Source organism: Schistocerca americana, chromosome 11 (assembly GCF_021461395.2).
Source record: "Schistocerca americana isolate TAMUIC-IGC-003095 chromosome 11, iqSchAmer2.1, whole genome shotgun sequence".
Classification (NCBI taxonomy): domain Eukaryota; kingdom Metazoa; phylum Arthropoda; class Insecta; order Orthoptera; family Acrididae; genus Schistocerca; species Schistocerca americana.
Genome location: NC_060129.1, coordinates 16798635 through 16821382, shown reverse-complemented (window position 1 = coordinate 16821382; position 22748 = coordinate 16798635). Strand labels below are relative to the sequence as shown.

General features: G+C 40.0%; 1 protein-coding gene across 1 annotated transcript; it reads left to right on the top strand.

Annotated features, from left to right (window-relative positions):
- The first annotated feature begins 1126 nt into the window (after positions 1-1126).
- Positions 1127-16289, top strand: LOC124553935. The gene is made up of 5 exons (XM_047127954.1): positions 1127-1258; positions 4163-4225; positions 13598-13690; positions 15296-15388; positions 16227-16289. The coding sequence occupies exons 1-5, from the start codon at positions 1127-1129 to the stop codon at positions 16287-16289; spliced, it is 444 nt and encodes a 147-aa protein (XP_046983910.1).
- The last annotated feature ends 6459 nt before the right edge of the window (positions 16290-22748 follow it).

The window sequence follows — 22748 nt, the reverse complement described above, 5'->3', positions numbered from 1 at the left end:
AACAACAGTTTGTGTTAACATGCGTATATGAATGTAGTTTAGTATAAGGGTAATGCTGCTGTGTTGCAAATAGATGTAGAAAGAAATTAGCTGGTGTGGAAAAAGCTACTATGTAAGTGCAATTCTCACTGACAAAGAACATCACACATCATCAGACTGTAACAGAACATTCACCATGGGTCTGCAGCTAAGAGGGTGAAGAGCCAGTAAATATGTTTAGCAATAGAAAGTTAACCAATATTAAAAATAGACGACATTTAAAAAAATTTTCGACAGTTCGTATAAAATACAGTGTGTGTGATTTTCTTTAGTGGATAGATAAAAAAAAAAAAATCAGCATGGCAATATTTGCTGTACTGTGGATGTTCAGTAATGCCTTGTACAAGGAAAGCCTTAAAGGAGCAACTGTGTCAAAAACACACATTAAACAAATGACAAAATGATGGTTTGTAGGCTGCTGAACACCTCTTATAGTTAGGTTTTAATTTTGTACACATCAAGATGATACTGAGTAACTGAAGACAAACTGCAGACTAATGTCCGAGTTTAGAGATTAAGCACTGAAAGTGCCACATACATGATTAAGACCCGCAAATTCCATTTTACATTGATGAGAACAGGATTATAACACATTTGGATAATCATTTGCATTAGGGTATTCCCAAACTAGATCCCAAAGATGGAAGGCTTTATTTCAACTTATCTTTCTTCAAATTTAAATTGTGGTTGATGTAAGTTACTTATTTTCTGTAGAAAATATCCTTTCCATTCATTAGTTGCTTTGATTGCTCATAATGCTGTACGCCTAGTTAGAGTTCGTCTGGGAAAAAGCAAGACACCACTCAAATAATGCTCACAGTAGTAGAGTATACCTTAAACCAATGACAGACACAAACAGTATCAGTCAGCCTAGCATTTTTTTCTGTGGGATGGATTTTGCAAAACATGACTTTCTATCATTTTGAGGTTATATGTTATGACTTCATTATGAGAGAATTGTAAATCAGTTCTTGACATTAGACTCTTTTCTTCACCTAGTTTTAATTTATTTATAGTTTAGTGGTTCATCTGCTGCACCCAGTAATGGACTGAAAATACTGCCTTTCAGCTGTATCTCACATTAACAATGGAAATTGAATGTGACTTTTATTATCTGGTTCCTCGTCTTTCCTACAGCCTGACTGCAGTAATGGACCACGAAAAAACTATTTGGATAAAAGAGGAAACAAGTGAGATATCAGGTTCACCAGGTTCCATTGTAAGTAGTTTCTTAGTATTTTTTTACTATTGTTTCATTAATTTCAGTGTGCAGTATGTTGTGTGAATAAACAGAATTCATGCCATTTGGCTGAAAGTATGAGGAATTAAGTGCAATAAAATCTCCAGTGAGTTTTTAAGTTTACACTCAACATTTACAGCACTAGGCATAGATTATAATGTGTGTTAAAATTCACAAATGATGCAGGGGAGGGTTTGAATTTAATTTTTGTAAATTTAGACAAATTTGTAATGCACTGCTTATTGGCAGTTATAATATATTTATATAAAATTGAACTATTATGATAAAAATAGTCATTGGCTGGATGTCATTTCCAATGAGCACAATATTTCAGCAAGTGACCACATTGCCATCACCCGGTGCACTAACTTACTGTGCACTTACTAGTGATCAGTATGAGCTATAAGTGTAATTTTTTAAAAGTGTATCATAGGTTACATAGATGGCACCTTGGATCTTGTGTTTGTATGTTCCTGTTGTAGACTGTGGTTGTCTGTTTTGTTTATGGGGTCGACAGAAGCGTCCGATCCCACGCATCGGCTTTGACCCATGACGTAAGGGTGTTGTCGTGTGTGGCGTCATGACGGCGCGGAGTTTGGTTTGAGTGTGGCTGTCTCCAGTTCTGTTTTATCTTATTTTATTTACTTTTCTGATCTGTTCGTTCTATCTCGTGAGGTTTTTTTTTTTTTAATTTAAAAACACTTATTACTTATTTTAATTATGTGTTTCCTCCAATTTCTGTTTTAGTTTATTATATTTATCTTTCTGATCTGTTTGTTCTACCCCGTGAGATTTAAAAAAAAAAAAAAAAAGACAAAAATCACTAATCAGCTACTGAAGCATCTTTATCTTCTATGGGTTGCAAGGGTTATGACCCCTGGGGAGGTGGGTGGGTATTCATGCATGGCTGTCTTCATTTACACGTTGTAGCTACGCAGGGCGTCTAAATTTGTTTATATTTAGTTTGCCCCCCACCCAAAACACCCCATTTGCAGCGCTTGTCCCGTTAGTGTCATTAGGCTTCTTGTGGAAAGTGTGTGTGTTTGTTTTTGTTTCCGCCATATTTGTGATGTAATGGGTCAAAGCAGACGGGCGGGATCGGACGCTTCCGTATTTCCTTGTTTATGTCACTACTTGAGTGGTGTCATAGATTGTCTTTTTGCTATACCTGTATAGGGCTAGTGGAGATGATGATCACTTGAGGAAAGCAATGAATTTGCATTGAGTGCTATACTATACCTGTTGTGGTTATAGAGTTGCAGCATAGCCTAAGGCCTAGGTTAAGTAGGGAGGTGAAAGTCTAATTGTGGGTTGGGAAACCCAATGAAGTTTTTATAACAATCTTTTTCCATAGCTACATTTATGCCATTGATGAAAACCCTTGCTTTCCTACCGTAGTCCAGTATTTTCAGGTTTTCAATACATCTGAAGGTGTTAATCACACTCAAACTCCTGATAGTTATTCAGTTTTAATTTTTCTGATATTTGCAAGTGGTTAGTGAAGTTATCTGTTGATAATTTCTTAAGGGTTGTATTTCTGCTGTGTTAATGAGATAATCGGTCTACCAGTGCTCAGTCGAGTTCTCATAGTTACCTTGAAAGAAGTTTGAAGAGACATTTACTGTGAACACTGGTTTAAGAAGTTAGTTTCATATAATATTTTTTTTGCATTAGCACTTGTCTCTGAATATGTAAACCAAGTGTCAATAAGACTCATGGCAGAAAATTGTGATTTGTGTCTTTAATTCACATTAATTAATTTTTAGAACACAGTGTACATGCACCCTGATATATTCCAGTGTGTATATTTGTGATGGGAGCAAAGTTGTGGCAAAACTAAGAGGTTGTACATTCAGTACTGATGTGTGTTTTTTTTAACTACCTCTTCTATATACATCACTTCATGATAAATGATATTTATTAAATTGCAAGGATGTTACAGAAATATTAAGGAATTTTTGTTGTAACTAATGTAACTTAAAGTTTGACCCAAACTTTTTGTTGCACTGTAAAATATTTGTTGCTTCCTTTGCCCCCCTCATCTTGAATGTTTCTGCAGAATTGGTAATGATACAAATGCAAGAACATGCTCCATAGATTGGATTTGCAAAAATTGTGTTGGCAGATTATGTGTATTTGTTGACAGCATAGCAGACAGTCTGCATTGAGTGAAGCTAGACTTCACATTTATTGTAAGCCTGGCTTAAGAACAACAGTACAGAGATGTGTGTTGTCCAGCTTTCAACCTTTTCACCTTGATTATATTTCACTTCTCTTCATTATATTTAACCTCTCTTCATTGATGTGAAAACTCGAGGATTATCTTGCACATTTTTATTCTTTAAATGGTATTGTGTCTGCTGTAGGTAGTGAATCATGAGCAAGTTGAATAATTTGTGATGCAATAAAACCTACAATTTCTGTGATGATGATCTTTTGCCACTCCTATCTGGAGTAACTACAGAAACCAATATACACATGACATTTATCTTTTACACTACTTCCATTGTATAAGAGTGTTTTTCAATAACTCAGTGCTGTATGAAAAAGCTGTGGGTATTTCATCACTCAGTAAGAATTTATTTTTAGAATAGTTCTGTAGTGAGTAATATCTAGAAAATAATGTTGTCATTCACATAATTTTATTTTCTCTCTAATTGAAATAAAACAAATCAGTTTTGCATCAACCAGAATTACTGTCGCACGAAAGAACATACACTGAGAACTGGCAATAAAATGATAGTTGTTGCTAAATTATGTGGTGTTAATTATTCACGAAAAGTACTTTAATTGTGGCATAGAAGTTGTGAAAGTTGCTAACAGTGTGTGGAGATCATGACTTTTTAAATATACTCATTTTGCTTTGTGTTACTCTCACCACAGGTCCAGGTATACCCCTGTAGTGTGAAAATAAAGGAAGAACCACAGGAGACTGGGAATCAAGAGGTAATTCTAGAATTTTTTTGACGGAATGGAATTAATCACTGATTTGTTATTTCACAGTTGTGGGGAATGTAAATGAAGAGGTAAGCAATATAGCTGAGCATTATTGTCAAGGTTTGTTCAGATATGCTAGTAATTATGACTGACTCACAATATCATAATTTGCCCACTATTGTCAAATATGGCACAAAAGCCTAAATATAGTATTTTTTAGGCATTGCTCTATATAGGTTGAAGTATTGTCTTTGTACAGGAACAATAGTTTTAATATCTACATTAGTAGAATTATTGTCTTGTACAAGGACATGGTAAAAAGTAATGCCTCCACATTTTTTATGCAGAAACTGTTAAAGTTTTTCAAATAAAACAAGCTTTGTTAATTTTTTATGTCTTTATTCCTCATGTTGACGTATTTATTTCTCAATGTAGTCACACACACAATAAACACATTTCTCTTGCTGAGAGACCAGTTCATTGATACTGACACTGACTTTGTTGACAGAGCCACAACCTCACCTCTGCTTTCACTGCTTCAGTCACTATCTAATGGAAGTCCTCGAAGGTATTCTTTAGATTTGGAAACAGATGAAAATTGGAGGCGGTCAAGTCAGGAGTATATGGAGGATAATTGATGACAGTGAACCCAAGCTGTCGGATTGTTGCAGACATTGCAACCCTCATGTCTTGTCTGGCATTGTCATGCTGAAGGACAGGGTGGTGCATGTATGGGCAGACTCTTTGAATTTGAAACTTGATCACAGTACGCTGCTCCTCACGCACCAACTTAGTTAAGCTACACATGTTCATGTTACATGCTACAATCCAGAGCCCTCTAGCAGCAGATGGTTCCAATTTGGGTCAGCAGAGTGAAAAAACCTGTGCACATTACTCAGTCGAGTAATATATGTGACATGTAGTATCTCAACCGATACTGCAAACAGAATTAAAGGGTTGGAGGCATTACTTTTTAGCACACTCTTATATATACAAACAAAAATAAGAACTACGCGTCATTGTGTTGATGTCTAAATAAAATGATGCATGATAGTTGCTGCAATGCCCTGGACCTGAACAGTGATTTCCTACGTATTTGACCAGTTGCCTTGATGAGTAAACTATCCACAGATACTTCTTTGACTGAATCAGTTGTCATTCTCATGGGAGGTTTGATTAGTGGGCAGAGCAAGAATGAGAATTCATCATATACTGTGAAAATGATGGCAAAGTACGATTCAAGATATGAATGCTTTTGCTTGAAAATACTCCATTATGTCCGGAAACCCAAAGTGAATCTTGACCCTTCTCAACACTCTTATCATTCACATCACCATCTGAATGAACATGATGCTATATAATACCCACTTTTACAACAATGTGGCAGTTTTCATATTTTACACCTAAGTATTATCTACCATTAAAATTACAGCGCCATTGTAGGCTTCTTTTCTTTGTCCCCTCTTCTACATTTTAATAAACCCTTGCAGTGTCATGTACTTCAATTTGTTTCATTATCCTTGTTATCAAGGTATTTACTTAAATTGTGGAGCAATTCTGTTTGCCTTCATTAAATTTACTTTACTCTTTTTTCATTTCTGTGTTTTCCTTCATTAAATATTTTTACTCTTTTTTTCATTTCTACATTTATCATTTCCTCCATTAGGAAAACCTAAAGAAAGATGGACAGATGGAGCAAACTCCATCCTCCAGAATATGAGTTCTTAACAACTGCAGTGCCTCATTCAGTTGGTCCCTAAAGCCAATGTTATTTGGATCATACATAGTTTACTCTATACTGCATTTAAAAACAGTTGCAACTTTTGATGTTTGGCTCACTGTGTGCCATTGCCTAGGTAGCACCAATGGTTAGCTGTTTGGCTGGTAAAGCGCCCATGGTGCCACACCATGGGTAAACAGTACCATGCGGTGTCACACATCAGAGGCACCTACATTTATTTCCTCTCATTGTAAATTGATACTTTCTGGCAGTGAAGTGTTTTACAGCTGTCAGGTATTGTAAACAAGTGTTCCGTGCTGCCATTGCATTAATAATAACATTGCAGCATGTCTGAACATGAGATTTGTGGTGTCACCACCAGACACCACACTTGCTAGCTGGTAGCTTTAAATCGGCCGCGGTCCATTAGTACATGTCGGACCCGTGTGTCGCCACTGTCAGTAATTGCAGACCGAGCGCCACCACACGGCAGGTCTAGAGAGACGTACTAGCACTCGCCCCAGTTGTACGGACGACTTGCTAGCGACTACACTGACGATGCCTTTCTCTCATTTGCCAAGAGACAGTTAGAATAGCCTTCAGCTAAGTCCATGGCTACGACCTAGCAAGGCGCCATTAACCATTTCTAGAGAGAGTCTCACTTGTATAATCAAGAATGCTGTATACAAATGATGGATTAAAGTTAAGTATTCCAGCAGCTACGTACTTTTCTTTATAGCATTCATTACGTATCCTGTTCCAGACCTCACTCCAGTCTGCGTTAGATTATAGCGTGCATTTCGGCCTCCTCTAACTACAAGGTGTTGGCACATCTGCCAACACATCAAGATTCACAGTAAAAGTGATCACCCAAGAACTCGTTCACCAGAAAATTTTCATCCAAATTCGACAGTAGTAATGGACAATGCACAATACCATTCAGTTGGGATGGGTAAAGTCCCAGCAATACAGCAGAGGAAAGCAGCTATTTTTCTCAGGGTACAAAGAAATATTTGAGTGGATAAAGTTGAACCCATCTTGTGTAAGGTAGACTTAATGGAACTTTCAGTACTGTACTAGCCAGAAACTCCACGCTAACAGGTCAGTGAACTGGCTAATGTTTGGGTATTGTTTAATCAGGCTTTCTCCATATTATGCTCATTTAAATCTGGCTGGGAATATATGGTCGTAGGTGAAAAGTAATGTGGCCAAAAAACAACAAGATATTTATACTCGGTGATGTTGAAATGTTGACAAGAGAAGTCACTGCAAATGTTATATCGGACTGGTCTCACGTTATCAGGCATATCAAGAATGTAGTTGAGGAGAGCTGGATTCATGGACCGTGACGAGTTTTGAGAAATATGGTACTTCTCTTGTTGCTGTGTTAACATCTGCTTCTTTTGCCTAAACACAGTATAGTTTACAGATACACATCTCACTAACATTGTAAGGCAATTGAAATGGTAACAGAATCCTAAAACGGTGTGTTATTAACCAAGCAACTGAGGGCGAGACATATCAGTAGTTACAAGAAAGCCAGTTCTCAGTATAAAAGTAAATGTGCAGCTTCTTCACTTATGTCAGTATATATGGCAATTTCAGATATTAACCATATGGTAAAATACTCTCCTCTTTGCATGCTATCATTTCCCAAGCTTGTTTTAATATCTCAGACCATTTATGACTGACTTGATTTAATTCTTTTGGCCCCTATGGGGGCATAGGGCATCCAGGAGAACTCGCCATCTGTCTCTGTATTTGGCCATTTGCCTCAATTTTGCCCAGGTTTTGCCAACTCTTTTTGCTTCCCCTTCCATTGTCCTCTTCCATGTGCCTTTAGGTCTTCCTCTCTTCCTTGTTCCCTGGGGATTCCATTCCAATGCTTTTTTCTCGATGGTTCCATCTCAAGGTGTGCCCCAACCAACACCACTTTCTCGCATCTGGTCTTCTATAAGTATTCGGTTTGTTATTCGCCAGAGCTCCTCAATACATATTTTTTCTGGCCACCAGATATTCATGATGTGTCAGAGACATCTATTTATTAAGCTTATCCATTTTCCTGCTTTCGCTGGCATACACAAGGACAGCCTTCTCATTTGTATTAAAAATACGGATTTTTGTTTTGTACGTGATATTTCTGTTTTTCTGTATTGGATACAATTGTATGTATTTGTCTTTTTAATGCGGTTTTTCATGTCATCTCCAGCTCCACCATATTCCATCACTATACAATCAAGATACAGGAATGAGTTGACAGTCTCCATGCACTGCTCCTCTATTAACAGTGGCACCTCTGATGTTCCCTGAATTTACTCTCATTTCCTTTGTTTTGCCTGTATTTATCTTGAGGCCAGCAGTCTCTGCTTCTTCTTTCAGCAAGTTTAATGTAGCTTGCATATCAGTCAGCTAGGCTAGTGAAACTATGTTGTCTGCAAAATCCAAATTCTCTAGACATTCATGGATCTCCCACTGGATTTCTCGTCTCCTGCCTGCTGTGACTCTTCACATAACTTATTCTAGAACAAGTAGAAAAAGTGTTGGTGATAAAATGCAACCCTGCCGGACTCCAGTTATTACTTTCATGGGCTCTGTCACATTTCCCTTGTGGAGTATGCAATGTTTGTAACCATCATACAGATCTTTTATGATGTTTAAGATCTTCTGTGGTATCCCATACTTCTGCAACACCTGTCAGAGCACTTTGTGTTTCATGGAATCGAAGGCCTTTTGAAAATCAAGGAACGCCAGGTACATGGTTGCTTGGAATTCTTCGCTTTGCTTTAAAATTATCCTAAGAGTGTTAATAAGATCAATACAACTGTGTTGTGCCCTAAAACTGGCCTGTTCTTTACGCAGTCACTTTTCAAGAAACTCTTTAATTCTGTTTAAAATAATTCTGGTGATGATGTTACTGGCACTGACAACAATGTAATACCATGCCAGTTGCTACAGTCTGACAAATTTCCCTTTCTTCGGAGCTTTATGACAAAACCATTTTTCCACTCCTTTGGAGATTTCTCTTCAAGCCAAATATGCTTCATCAAGGGACAGAGCATCTTAACAGTACATTCAATATCAGCTTTTAAGAGCTGTGGTGCTATGTTGTCTAGGCCTGGAGCCTCTGTATTCTTTATGGTTTTCAAAGCAACCCTAATTTTGTCCATTTTGGGACACTGCAAATTTATATCTTGATCTTCTTCGACTTGCTCTGGAACATCTCTTACCTGTTCGTCATGGTTGTCTTCAAAATTTAACAGTTCCTTGAAGTGCTCCTCCCATCTCTGTAGCTGTGCCTGTTGAGTGGTAGGCATCACCCCATCCTTGTTCTTAACTGGTCCTTCATGTCTGAAGTTCTTCATTGACAACCATTTGGTTGTATTGTAGAACCCTTTAATATTTCCTTGTTTTGCTGCCTCTTCTACTAATTTTGGTTGCTCATCTTTCCATTTCCTTTTATCTCTCTGTGTATTCTTTATGCGCTTCGCTCTTTTGCACTCTTGTCAGACAAAGATTTAACTTAAGTTTTAGTTCTTTCCGGTGGCTGATCTCATCTGATGTAGCATTGGAGGTCCATTCCTTCCATTGATGTGCCTTACATCCTATGATTTTTCCATCACATCTAAATAACTGTCTTTCATTTTTTTTCCCCAACATGTTTCAATTCCCTCTTCCATAAAGTTTTCTTCAGAGAGGATCTGGAATCTGTTTTGTAGTTCAAGGGCAAATGTTTCTTTGATCTGTTGGTCTTTTAGCCTTGCTAGATCTGTTTTCTTGCTCCTGTGACTGAGCTTGGTTCTGTTTGCCTCTTTTCTCAGTCTGAATTCTGCCAAAACTAGGTGGTGGTCACTTCCAACGTCCGCTCCTCTTCTGTTTCTGACATCTAACGGAGAGTGTTGGAACTTGCAGCTTATGACTATGTGGTCTATTTGATTTTCGGTAACATGGTCTGAAGAAGCTCACGTTTTCTTATGGCAGTTACGATGTGGAAACACTGTGCCTCCAATGACTAGGTCATGTTCAGTGCATGTGTCTATCAGCAGTTCACCATTTAAATTCCTTATCCCAGCACCGTACACACCCATGATATGTTCAAGCCCTTCATTTTCTGAACCAGCTTTTGTGTTCAAGTCACCCATTAAAATTTTTAGGCCCCTAGAATTTGTTTGTCTAAGGACTCCATTAAGCTCTGTATAAAATGCATCTTTTAATTCTCCTTTAGCTATTTTATTAGGTGTCTAGCATTGAATTACAGTGACGTATCACACATTTCTTTTAAAGCATGCGGTTATTATCCGTTCTGAGACTGGTTTCAACTCCAGTAAGCTCTTCTTGCTGCTTTTAGACAGTAAGAGCCCTACACCATTCCTACACATCACGTCCTCACCTGTCTGACCCGCGTACAGCAGCAGTCCACCAATTTGTGTTTGTAATTCCCCAGATTCTGGCCACCTTATTTCACTTAGTCTCAATATATCTAGTCGGTAGTTCTCCATCTGGTTTTCAACCTCTCTCAGCCTCCTTGCCTCTCTCAACATCCTTACATTCCAAAAACCAATACGGGTTTTCCTTTTCAGCCAAAGGTCATATCCTTAAGATCCATCCGGCTGTTTCTCCTGTTAGTTTCTGTGATGCGTGTTTTTTGGTGGTGTGGGTTATCAGCCCACAGCACCTGAGTGTCCAGGTGGGGCTGCCACCTCATGGCCTGGACACCTGCCAAGGTTTTATTTCAGGACATTACCCCCTAGATAGCTTGTCTTCAGCACAACTAAAGAATGCTGTCCATCCGTTTGCAGTAAGGCCTATGTGCATCAATGTTGTCATGGTATCCAAGGATCTTTTGCTGTCCACATTAGGGGGCTGTGCCTGCTGCCACACAATCACAGGGAGGAAAAGGAAAGGAAGCGAGAGTATAGGATGGGCCACGATAGAATAGAGCAGGACACTAGGCGGGACATTGTGAGACACACTTCATCTGGATCCTCTATGGAGATCTGTCCAGCTTGGGAGGCCCTGCTTGTAGTTACACTACTGCTGGTATAGCCCTCCACTTCATTGGATCACACAAACCCCCTCACCCACATGGATAGTGTTTCATTAAGGTGGTGTCTCCTGAGGGGGAGACCATTTATGAGATATGAGGGATTTATGAATATTTCATTCTGGCTTTTTTACTGGCATGTGCGTTGGTGATGGAGACCTTTACTAACATTCCATTTACTTGACATTGGAGATAAATAGCAATTTCTCAGAGGTTTAAAGAATAATTCAATATGTTATCTAAATTTCATATGCAGCATAATATGACCTAACACAAATCAAATGCAAATTCATAGTACCCCTATGTTTGTTTGCAAACTTTAAGAATTTCTTGCAGTAATTTAGCTTATACTGAAATATCACAATAACTATGACCTTTCTTGAAATGATAGGGAATTAATCAGAAGGTTGACGAATGAAGCTATAAGATGTGTGAGAAAGATTACAGATCAATCAGACGTGCAGCTGACAGGTTATGTGCTAAGCAGGCCTGACATTACCTTTGCCTGCTGATATCATCCATGCTAGCAACTATGCGCCCCTCCACTCACTCCATACTGAATTGTCAAAAGTCACAACTAATTTTAAATGCACTATAAACAACTTCTTCTTTTGTGCATTGAGTATTAGGCCTTCACTCTTCCTTGGCCTTCCCCAGCTTCGTCAACCTACTGGGCTATAATCTCTGATGTTGTAATATTGTCTGCCACTGTTCATTGTGTCAAGATATTGATTCAGTTTTCCTCTTTGTCATCAATTTTGTTTTGCGTGTTAAACATTTTAAATTCTGTCATAATGTCTTCTCTCATACAGCCATTTGTGGGTGTAAAGAATCCCATTGCACTGCCTGGATCTTACTGCCTTGTCATTTGTAAATGACTAATGATTCGCCTCCACAGGGTAATGTGGAGATGGTCATCATTTTCTAAAACTTCCTTCGTGTTATTTTCTCTATCTTTTTTCTAAAGTACCTGTTTGCTTTTACATGTAGTTTCCAAATTTTGTTACTTTCTTACCTGTATCTTTGTCATGTTAGTATGTGATATCACATTTCAGATAGTTAAAATAGCTGACCTGTTGTACTGCTGTATTGCTCAGCACTGTTTTTAGATTTAAAGAGGTCCCATCCTATAAAAATCATACTTTACTTTTGTTCTCACCTTGGTAATGGCTAAGGAACCAACCCTGACAGAGAACTGGCAGGTCTGAAGCCCATAAGCTGACAGCTACACCATCAGACTCAAACTGCATGGCACTTGTGATGTGATCAGAACATTTTCACACAGTAAGTGTTCCATGCAAGGCTTGAAATTCTGCCAGTTATATTATACAGGATGTATACACTCTGGGAAAACTGGGAAATCCTGGAATTTTTTCATCTGGGGGAACCTAGGAATTTTTTAGGACTATGGAAATATTTCATTGTTTTAGTTCTCAGTTAAATTTTTGTAATTGAGACTGGTAAGAACTGATGCTCTAACAAAGGATTTTACAGCATCCTGCTGCAGCAGAATAATACTGTAGCAATAAAACATAAACAAGAGGATAAAACCAAAATAAAACATTGCAAAGGAAATGTGCCATTTACAACAACAACAACAACAACACAAACACAGTGTACACACAAGTGTCTGCCAACAGCAAAATGCGTCAAAAGCTTCGGGATGAAGACTATGCAACATAATAACAAACAGCTTCCAATCAGTGTGACTGTTAGGTTCGAGTGAGTGGTTGCGAGTGGGCTCATGCACATGCTCAGTTTATTCATGTAGGAGCAGTACCTTTTCCTGCTTCTAGCTACTTGAAAAGTTTTTCTGGCACACCGAAGCTGCCAGGGTGATTTTGCTGTTTCTTCTTCATTTACAGCTCTCACATTAAATGGAAAAAAAATGAATTTCTTTGGCCAGGAGCTATGAAATGAATTGCAATGCATTCACATAATTATGGAAGTCTAAAATATCATATTGATTTTAGTTTTCTCATTTTATTTTATTTCAGCATTTTGGCAGTCGAACATTAATCACCTTGCAGAACAGTGAAGCTATTTTTGTAGGTTTGCTAAAGAAATTTTGGCTTTTATTGATGCTTTCCACAGAGGCAGACAATTTATTTGAAACTAAATGTTTCATTCCGCACTGTTGGCTACTTTCAGCTGTTCACTGAAATTAAAGAGCATGTTTTCGTCTTCTTGACAAAGTAAACTGCTAACAGGAGCCAAAGTCTAGACCATAGCAAAAGTTGTCGTAAGCATATATAAACAGTCCAGGGAGCAATCCAAATCATGAAGTGTAATGCATGCAAGTTAAGAAACCTAGAACCTTTGCCTGCCTTCGACAGGCAAGTGCTCTACTGATAGTGCACCTGCCTGTGAAAGGGAAAGGTCTTACTTTTGAGTAAGAGTCCTGCACACAGTGTTAATCTGCCAGGGAGTTTAAAATCAATGCACACTCTGCTGCAGAATGAAAATTTATTCTATTTGGATGATTACTGCTTTTTTAGCAATGTAATTTTCTATGTGAGGTGTGGTTGAAGACAAACCTGTCCATCTCTCTTAATAGTCATACAGTTGTTACAGAGTTTTATGTGCAAGCTTTAAATGGGTAATAATTCTCCTTTTCCAGTTACTTCAAGATCCATTAAAAATTGAGGCTCCATTTTACAACACAAAGGAAGATCCAGGACTGAAATTGAATGTGAGTCTCTCTGAACATAGTGTAAGTTTTCAAATCAGTGTTGTTTTATGCTTGAGGTACAGAAAGACAATCATGGAATGTAATGGCTGCATATAGTTAAAAAATCATAGATGGAGAGCCATTCTATCCTACAATATCAGTAATTTTTAGTATTTTTGTAGAGTTACCATGACTCTCATTACCCTTGTGTGTTACATGTTATCCGTGGTGGTGGTGGTGGTGGTGGTGGTGGTGGTATGTCAAAAGACTGCTTTGAACCCAGCTCTCCAAGCTACTCTATCCTGTGTAACCCTGTTCATTATAGAACAACTGATGCAACCTACATCCATCTGAATCCTGAATCCTTTTTACTGTATTTATCTCTGGGTCTCCCTTTACAATTTTTAGCCCACCTCCTCCCCTCCATCCCCTGCCTACACTTCCTTCCAGTACTAAATTGGTAATCCTATCAACCAATCCCTTTTTTAGTCAAGTTGTACCTTAAATTTATTTTCTCCCCAATATGAGTCAGTACATCTTCATTAGTTCTGTGATCTACTAATCTGATCTTCATTCTTCTGTTGTACCACATTTCAAAAGCTCATATTCTCTTCTTGTCTAAACAGTTTATCATCCCTCTTTCACTTCCATACATGGCTACGCTCCAGATAAATACCTTCAGAAAAGACTTTCTAACACTTGAGTGTGTGTTCAATGTTAACAAATATTTCTTCTTGAGAAACGCTTTTCTTGCCATTCTCAGTTATTTTGCTACAAAAATAGCAAAACTCATCTACTATTTTATGTAGTACTTCTTCAGCAACGCTTTTCTTGCCACAGTCAGTTATTTTGCTACCAAAATAGCAAAACTCATCTACTACTTTAAGTATATCGTTTCCTAATCTAACTCCTCCTAACCTTTGACCAGTACAGCACAGCATCATTTGGATATACACGGATAAGGCAAACATTATAGCTACTGCTCACCATGAGAGTGAATGCACAGTGCTGTGTACGCAGGGCTGTTGGGGTATGATTATACTAAAGGAAACATTTGCCTTGGGTACCATTGAACCTCTAGTAGTAACCAAATACATTATGATTACTGTGAATTGTGTGAGCATGGTTCCCTTGATGCTTTGTTTTTCCTAATGGTAATCACATATTTCCAGCTGGATAATTGTCGATTTCACCAGGCCAGAATCATGCCGCAGTGATTTGAAGAGTATTACAGTGAATGCACATTCATGACTTGCCCATCAAATCCAACTGATGTGCATCTGTGGAACACATGCCAATCTGAACCCACAAACCAACAGCCAGTAATTCAAGGGATTTGCATGAGCTAAATTCTAGCACATCTAGTGCCATATACCTGCCGAAACCTACCAAGAAATTGTCAAATCTCTGCTATCCAGAAATGCTGCTGTAGTGTGTTGCAGATATGGATCAACACACTACAAAACAGACGGTTTGATGAGTTTGCTCAACAGCGTATGATACTAAAATATCTGATCAGAAAATTAGCTTTATTAAATTACTCTTTGAATAAGAGATGAGTCACTGAAAAGTATGAAGATCTTCATAATGAAATATTGAGAGCTATGTTGTATATACAAAATGAGAGGTTTTGTTTTCTTTTGTCAGTATCTGGAAGACCCATTTATAGCCTCGGGGTCCACTGATCATATTAAGGAGGATTCAGTACTAAATTTAGGAGCAGAAGAAATTGAGACTTTTGTAAGTATTCACATTTTACAGATGGATTGCATATGAAATAAAAATATGTCATTTGGTAACTGTGGAATACAAAGAATGCATTACAGTGAAATTAGCATCGTTTATACCCCTTAGAAGTTTTGCAGTACGTATTATTCCACTTCAGTTATTGTCAGTTATTTGCTGACTGTTATGAGTAGAATTTCAGCAGAGCTGTAACAATATATGTAATCATATTTTCACTGTCGCAGGTTGATATCAGTTACAGTAAGATCATGATAATTCAGCACTCTATAATCCAGCGGACCCAATAGTCCAACATGCGTAAGGTATTTTGCCATGGTGTGACACCTTTTCAGCAACAATTGTTTGCCTAACTGTGTGATTATAGTCTTGCCAAGATAAGTGAGTTGCATTACTGGCTTTGTCAGTATCAGTGATTCTTCATTCACTAAACCTAAGTTTACAGTACTTATGTTTGCATAAGTGCTGTGGTATTTTAATTATTTAATGAAGTCATTGTGCTGTGTTAATATTCAGCTACTTGTATGACTGTCAGTTAGACTACATCACAGTAAAATGTTTGTATGTACAGTGAAAAATTTCCAAACAGAGCAAAAGTGCATCTAAAGCCGCAAAACAGAAACGTGATGTTGACAAGCCACAAAAAAACTGGTCATCATAAGCAGACTGCAAAAAAGTGAGAACCAAAACAGTATTATGAGTGAACTATGGTCTAAAATGATTGAAGAAACAGAGATGGAAAGCAATTTAAATGACAAGTAGTTTACAGCTGATCGCTCTGAAGTTGTACAAATGATATATTCTGTGTCTACCAATGAATTGAGTGCTTTTTCAGGTGAAATTAAAATGGATTGACATAGGTGGAAATTCAGTTACCGAAGGAGAGTGGATGATGTGATATTATAAAAGTGTTTTGAAGTCACAGGAGGCACCAGAAGTTAACAGTGATTATGGCAAAATGTCTGCAGCTAACATCTCTGGGATTGACACTATGGAAGCCTTAGACACTTTAGTGAGATTCACTAATTGAAGACAATAATATGATGCCTCTAAAGTTGTGAATCTGAACATCAAGCAAAATAATTGTTGTCAAAAAAGCGCTCAATCCAAGAAACAATTTGGAATTTTTGTAATGTTCAGGGTGCTCGGAAGATAATTTCAGCTAAACCATCAGTGGTAGACACCAGTCTGGCATATTCCATGCCTGTGAGGCTGTCAGATATCTGTACTGTGTCTATGACAGTGATTACAACTAAACTGCACCACATTATTGACTATAATCTTTATTAATTAGCTTCTTCTTGATATCCTCAAATCAGTGGTCCTTATTGTATTTTGTAACTAGCATACAAAACTTTATTTATGCACAGTATATCGAACTTCTCTAAAACTTTGAGCCTTAAACTGTTGTGTTAGAGCAATGTACTATTTGACTTTTAATTCAATTTTATATGTATTGGAAAGTAGTTCTTTTTCTGATAAAGGCTGAGGCCAAAAGCTTAAATGTAAATCTCTTTTAATTTTGCCTGTTGGCAACTTAAAATGTTATCTTTACATTAGTATCAATCTATCTTTTTCTAGAGTTTTGATATTCCTATCAGAAGTTTCACATTGTTTGAAGAAGACTATGCATTTCAGTATCTTCGATTAATGTGTTGTAAGCAAATTCATTGGGCTCTTACCTTGTCAGTGAGTCTCTGTATTTGTGAGTTTGTGGTAAAAGATTTCCACGGAGGGAAAATTATTAAATGTGGTAATATGTACACAGACTAGTCACAGTGAACTGGGAAATAGTGATTGTCATATAAATTTTGAATTATATAGTTTAGCCTCATGTCACACACATGGTATCATTAACAGGTTTAAGCTATAATCAGATGAACTGTGCAAAACAGAAATACAGAGGCAGTAAACTACTATATTGTGTTTAAAAGAAGTTGCAACTTTTGGAAATTTGGGGAAGAAAGAGTGCAGGGAAGCATAGATTCCAAGGGGTAGCAACAACACAATGCCCATCTTAGGTTATGACCTATAGTCAGCTGCCAAGCAAACATTCTTTGGCCGTAAAGAAATACAATACTAAATGAAGCAGTTACATCAATGAATTTTTCATACGTACTCACATTTACAGTGTAAGTTAAGTGATGCCAAAGGAAGAATCATCGCTTTCTCCCTCAGAACTGAAACTGGCACTGGAGCTGACTGAACTGACTCTCTGTTCCATCTGGTCCTTCATAAATCCATGTCTCTTCAATTACCTTCTTTGAATGGCTGGCAACTCAGTATCATTCCTGTGGGGTAAAGTTTGCAGTGGCTCTTTTTTTCTGCATTTCAACCTCAATGAGCCCAAGCTTCTTGGTGTTTCCTGCCACAGTACCTCTCACCTGGGCCCATATATGCTCAGCTGGATTCAAATGAGCATGATATGGAAGAAGCCTTGATTGCATTATGCTCTTTAGTGTTAACTGGTTTGTTGACTTTGTATTGTGGAGGTTTTGGCTTCTACAGTACAAGATCCATTAACTATGATTTATTCATGCCAAGTTCAACTTTATCTGATAGAATGTTTCTTTGTACATAGAGCAAAATATTCAATTTTCGCCTCCTCGTTGTTAGAGCGTGATCCACCACAGCAGAGTGGTATGGCACATTGTCCATTATTATTATTATCAAATTCAGATGAACATTTCACAGCAGAACATCTGAAAACGTACAACACTATACTGCATCACGTATTATATTAACATACAATCTGTATTACCAAATACGTTATTATGATGCAGGACATGTTACCCTGTGGGAGGATTTAAGTAAAACTGACCTTGAATTACCTAATGGGTTTGTCTTATCGAACCTGAATTCAGTGCTACAGAAGAAACCAGAAAGCTAAAGATTGAAATTTGGAAAATTTTTTAAGAAACCAAGTTTACTTAAATGAAATAAAAATGGTCACCAGCCTAATTAGGCATACTAATGTTGTACATTACTTTTATATAATCTGTATAGAGTTGTGATAAAAGAAAGCTACTATTACTTCTTACCCAATGAAGTGCAATGAACTCTACTATAATCAGACAAGTGGTACAGTGATGCTAGCAGTTATAAATAGTATATGCAAGTTCTCATAGAAACAGTTAACAGCTTATTTCTTCTCAATAGTAATTACTTCATTATGTACGAATTATGTGATCACCAAAAGTTATGAAAGTCAAAATTAAACCAGAAATGGACGTGGACTTAGTCCTATTTCAACATTTACTTTCCAAATAGTACAAATATAATTAAGTCACTTGCAATAGGATTTTTCACTCATTAAGAAGTAATATTGTTTCTACTTTTATGGATAAGGGCAATTACAGTAACTTTATCTTCAATAAACAAAATTGTTGGTGGGGGCTCTCAAACTGTTCCCCCCTCCCGGGGCCTAGCCACTCTTTGGCAGGTTCATACTTGGCTACCACGGAGCCCCAGCCTTTGGCAGCCCTTTTTACCTTCTGTACTACATGTCTATCCTCTTGCTATTCTTTTTCCTCTCCCTTGGGGAACATGTCTGGGGTATTATAGGGAATGTTCTGCATTCTGTTGCTGACCTGCAAACAGTCTCAACTTTCTTTGTGGCTCCTTTTTCCTTTCTTTGTTTCCTTTCTTTGTTACCTTTCACCTCCCGTTCCTCTGCTTCGGTGTTTGAGGATTCTCTCTTTTCTTCTTCTTCTTCTTCTTCTTCTCCTTCTTCCCTGTGCACTCCTGAAGGCTAGACCACATGTCTAACAAGTAAAAGGTGACTGGGTAACACGTAATTCCCAGGCCCGGGTTGACAGGTAGGGTTCACACGTACCCCCTGATACAAGCCAGGCCCAGGGAGGAGTGACTGACTGAGCTGTAACCTTCTCAGATTGCCCGTTGGTCCCTCTGTCATGTGTTCGGGAGGTGTGACCTGAGGTGTGAACAATCACCTAAGGCGGGTGCGCCCCCTTGTGTAGCAGCCCCCCAGTAGGAGCGCGCCATTGGAGATGCTGCAATCATGGGGGATTTCCTCGTGATGAGTCACTCATCCTCTTCATCGATGTCAACAAAACGAAAACGTTATTAGGGTTCTGATTTGAAGACCCTTCCCACTGCACAGCGGTTCCTTGTTGTATCACATACTGAAGATAGTCAGTCCTTCACCACAGTTAATCTGTTTATTATTTAAGAAGGTGTTGATCCTGCTCTCATTTACGGAATGGCACTTTGCTTTTGGAGACGGCTTCTGATGCTCAAGCACAACAAGTTCTTGCTGCCTTACTTCACCACGGCTACCCTGTTTGTGTCACGGCACATAGAACTTTGATTTCCTCCTGTGGTGTAGTTTACACTGGGCTTCTTGACGGTCTGACCAAGGCTGTAATACAATCTTACCTCTCTGATCAGGGCGTCATTGTCGTTCATCATGTCATGAAAAAGGTCGATTCTTCTTTGGAGCCCACCCGCACTCTTTTCCTCACCTATTATAGAGTGGTGCTGCCATCCAAGATTAAAGCCAGCTGAAATCATCACAGTCCAGCCATACATTCTGAATCCGATGCGCTGTTATCAGTGTCATTGGTTCAATCACACTAGAACATCTTTTCAACACCCAGCCATATGTGTAACCTGTGGCAGGGATGCACACAAGAGCGAATGTCTACCTCTTCCTCCCTGCTGTATCAACTGCAATGGTGGCCGTGCCGCCTCCTCCCAGGATTGTTCTGTGTATCTCGACGAGCAGGCTGTTCAAGAGATTCAGGTAAAGGAAAAAGTGCCTTACCCAGTAGCTTGCTGGCTAGCCACAAGCTCTGTGTTCACCTGTCAGGCACTTATAGTTCAGTTCTTGTTACCCCTCCCTCCATGAAGGACATGGTTACACAGATATGCAACCTCAAATTTGGCTCTGAGGTTGTGAAGTTGCCCAGCATCACTGACCCCAGTCCTGCTGTGCAACAAACTATCAGACTCTTGCCTCATGAGGTGAAGCTACCCACTACACAACTGGCAGGCAGGAAGGCCAGAAGGAGTACTCGCGGGAAGACTTCGTCAATCCCTCCAGCCAACTAACACCCAAGTCTTCCTTTAAGCAGAAGGGCTCAAAGAAGTCCGCTAAAGACAAACGGTCTGCCCCTTCACCAAGTCGAAGATCCTGATTGACGTGGTCGCTTAGCCCGGCTGGCCTTTGTCTCGCCGGTGCACACCACCATTTGTTTTTTGGCATTGGACCCCACCAACCAACCGCCCAAGCACTCCAATGCTTGTGTACACCCCTTGGAGCAGGGTCCTCCTGCTTCTGAGCCCTTTAGTAGCGACTCTCAACCGGCTGTCCCTCCGCAGTCATTCTCTTCCTCCTCATGACTGCCCTCCTATGGAACATTCATGGCCTGCGGTCCCACAGTGGATTTATGTCTGCTTCTAGCATCACAGCAACCCCTTTTGCTTTCTGGTGACTTTAATGCATATCATCCCCTCTGGGGTTCTCCCAAGGTCTGCCAGAGAGGAGCCCTCTTGGCTGACATTCCTAACCAATTCTACCTCTTCTGCCTTAACACTGGTGCACCCACTTTCCTTTCTGACTCCTTGTACCCCTATTCCCATTTGGAACTATCCTTGTGCACTGCCTAGAGTGCCCCTCATCTTGAGTGGTCCATTCTTTCTGACGCCTACTTGAGAGACCACTTCCCATGTGCTCTCCGTCTGCTGACTCCTACCCCATCCACGTGCATACCTAAATGGCGGCTTACTAAGGCTGACTGGCTGCTTTACTCCTCCCTGGCGCCCCCTGCGGGTTCGGGGGTTAGAATAGGCCCGCGGTATTCCCGCATGTCGTAAGAGGCGACTAAAAGGAGTCTCACATGTTTCGGCCTTATGTGATGGTCCCCTCTCGGGTTTGACCTCCATCTTTCTAAATTTATCCGAAGAGCGAGCCAATTTGGGAAGGGCGCCTTACATGGTGCACTGTATCCGTCGTGCAATTAGACCTTTAGCTGGATTTCTCGTCGTTGCAATGGTGTTCCGCTCGTTTTCGATCTCTTGGGCGAGGATACGTCCCTGGGTGCGATTACCACGCTGCCCTCTGCAGTGTTTCTTTTCACTGCGACGACGACCTTGGACATTTTTGCACCTAAGATCCAGCACGGTAGCCAGCCCGTTGTGGTGGGGCCGCCATGTACCCTCTTGGTTGTAGCCCCCTGACAACACAGGGATCGCTCTACTGATGCCTGCGCCGTTAACTCCCCACGTATGCCAAGGAGTAGATGCCTATCCTCCTGGGGTATCAGGACTCCCGGCAACGGCCATCCTGCCAGGTGGCCTTTGCTGTGGCTGGGTGGCGCCCGTGGGGAGGGCCCTTGGTCGGAGTAGGTGGCATCAGGGCGGATGACCCGCAATGAAGCGTGGTACATCATCTCTCGCTGGCGGCCAGCCGCCAGCAGTCTCTAAGCGTTCTCGGGCTCAATTTAATGCTCAGAAGTACGATCCGAAAACGTTCCCCTCCCTGGCCACGCCGTGGGAAGAGCGTAAGTCTCAGGATGGAGGTAACAGTTATTCGCCCCGATTCTTAGTTTGTACGAGAGCTGATGGGGAGTCTTTCCTCTCCACAAAGCCTCAGTTCTTCGTCGAGCATTTAGAGGACAAGTTTGGGGAGGTGGAGGGCTTGTCTAAAATGCGCTCTGGGTCAGTACTGATACAAACGGCATCCTCCGCCCAGTCACGCAGGTTGCTTGCTTGTGACAAGTTGGGGGATGTTAACGTTACTATTACACCACATAAGAGTTTAAATATGGTCCAGGGTGTTATTTTCCATAGGGACCTCCTTTTGCAGTCTGATGACGAGCTGCGCGCCAACTTAGAACGTAGAGGTGTTCATTTCGTCCGGCGCGTTCATCGGGGTCCGAGGGACAATCAGGTTGCTACCGGTGCCTTCATCTTGGCCTTCGAGGGTGATACGTTACCGGAAAAGGTCAAGGTGATGGTCTACCGATGTGACGTCAAACCCTATATCCCTCCCCCGATGCGGTGCTTCAAGTGCTGGAAGTTCGGCCATATGTCTTCCCGCTGCACTTCCAGCCTCACATGTCGAGATTGCGGACGCCCATCTCATCCCGATACTCCATGTGCCCCGCCTCCCATCTGCGTCAACTGTGGGGAGCACCATTCACCTTGCTCGCCAGACTGCAAAGTCTTTCAGAAAGAGCGCAAAATCATGGAATATAAGACCCTGGACCGGCTGACTTATTCTGAGGCCAAGAGGAAATATGACAGACTCCATCCTGTGAGAATGACATCTTCTTATGCAGCTGCTACAACACCTGTGCTAGCCCCATCAGTTTCGAGACTTCCAGCCAGCTCG

Excerpts from the sequence above, each read along its gene's own strand:
- LOC124553935 (XM_047127954.1), top strand. The coding sequence starts at position 1,127 with ATGGAAATTGAATGTGACTTTTATTATCTGGTTCCTCGTCTTTCCTAC. Across the intron at positions 1,259-4,162 it reads CAGGTTCACCAGGTTCCATT|GTCCAGGTATACCCCTGTAG; the intron begins GTAAGTAGTTTC and ends CTCTCACCACAG. Across the intron at positions 13,691-15,295 it reads TGAGTCTCTCTGAACATAGT|TATCTGGAAGACCCATTTAT; the intron begins GTAAGTTTTCAA and ends TTCTTTTGTCAG.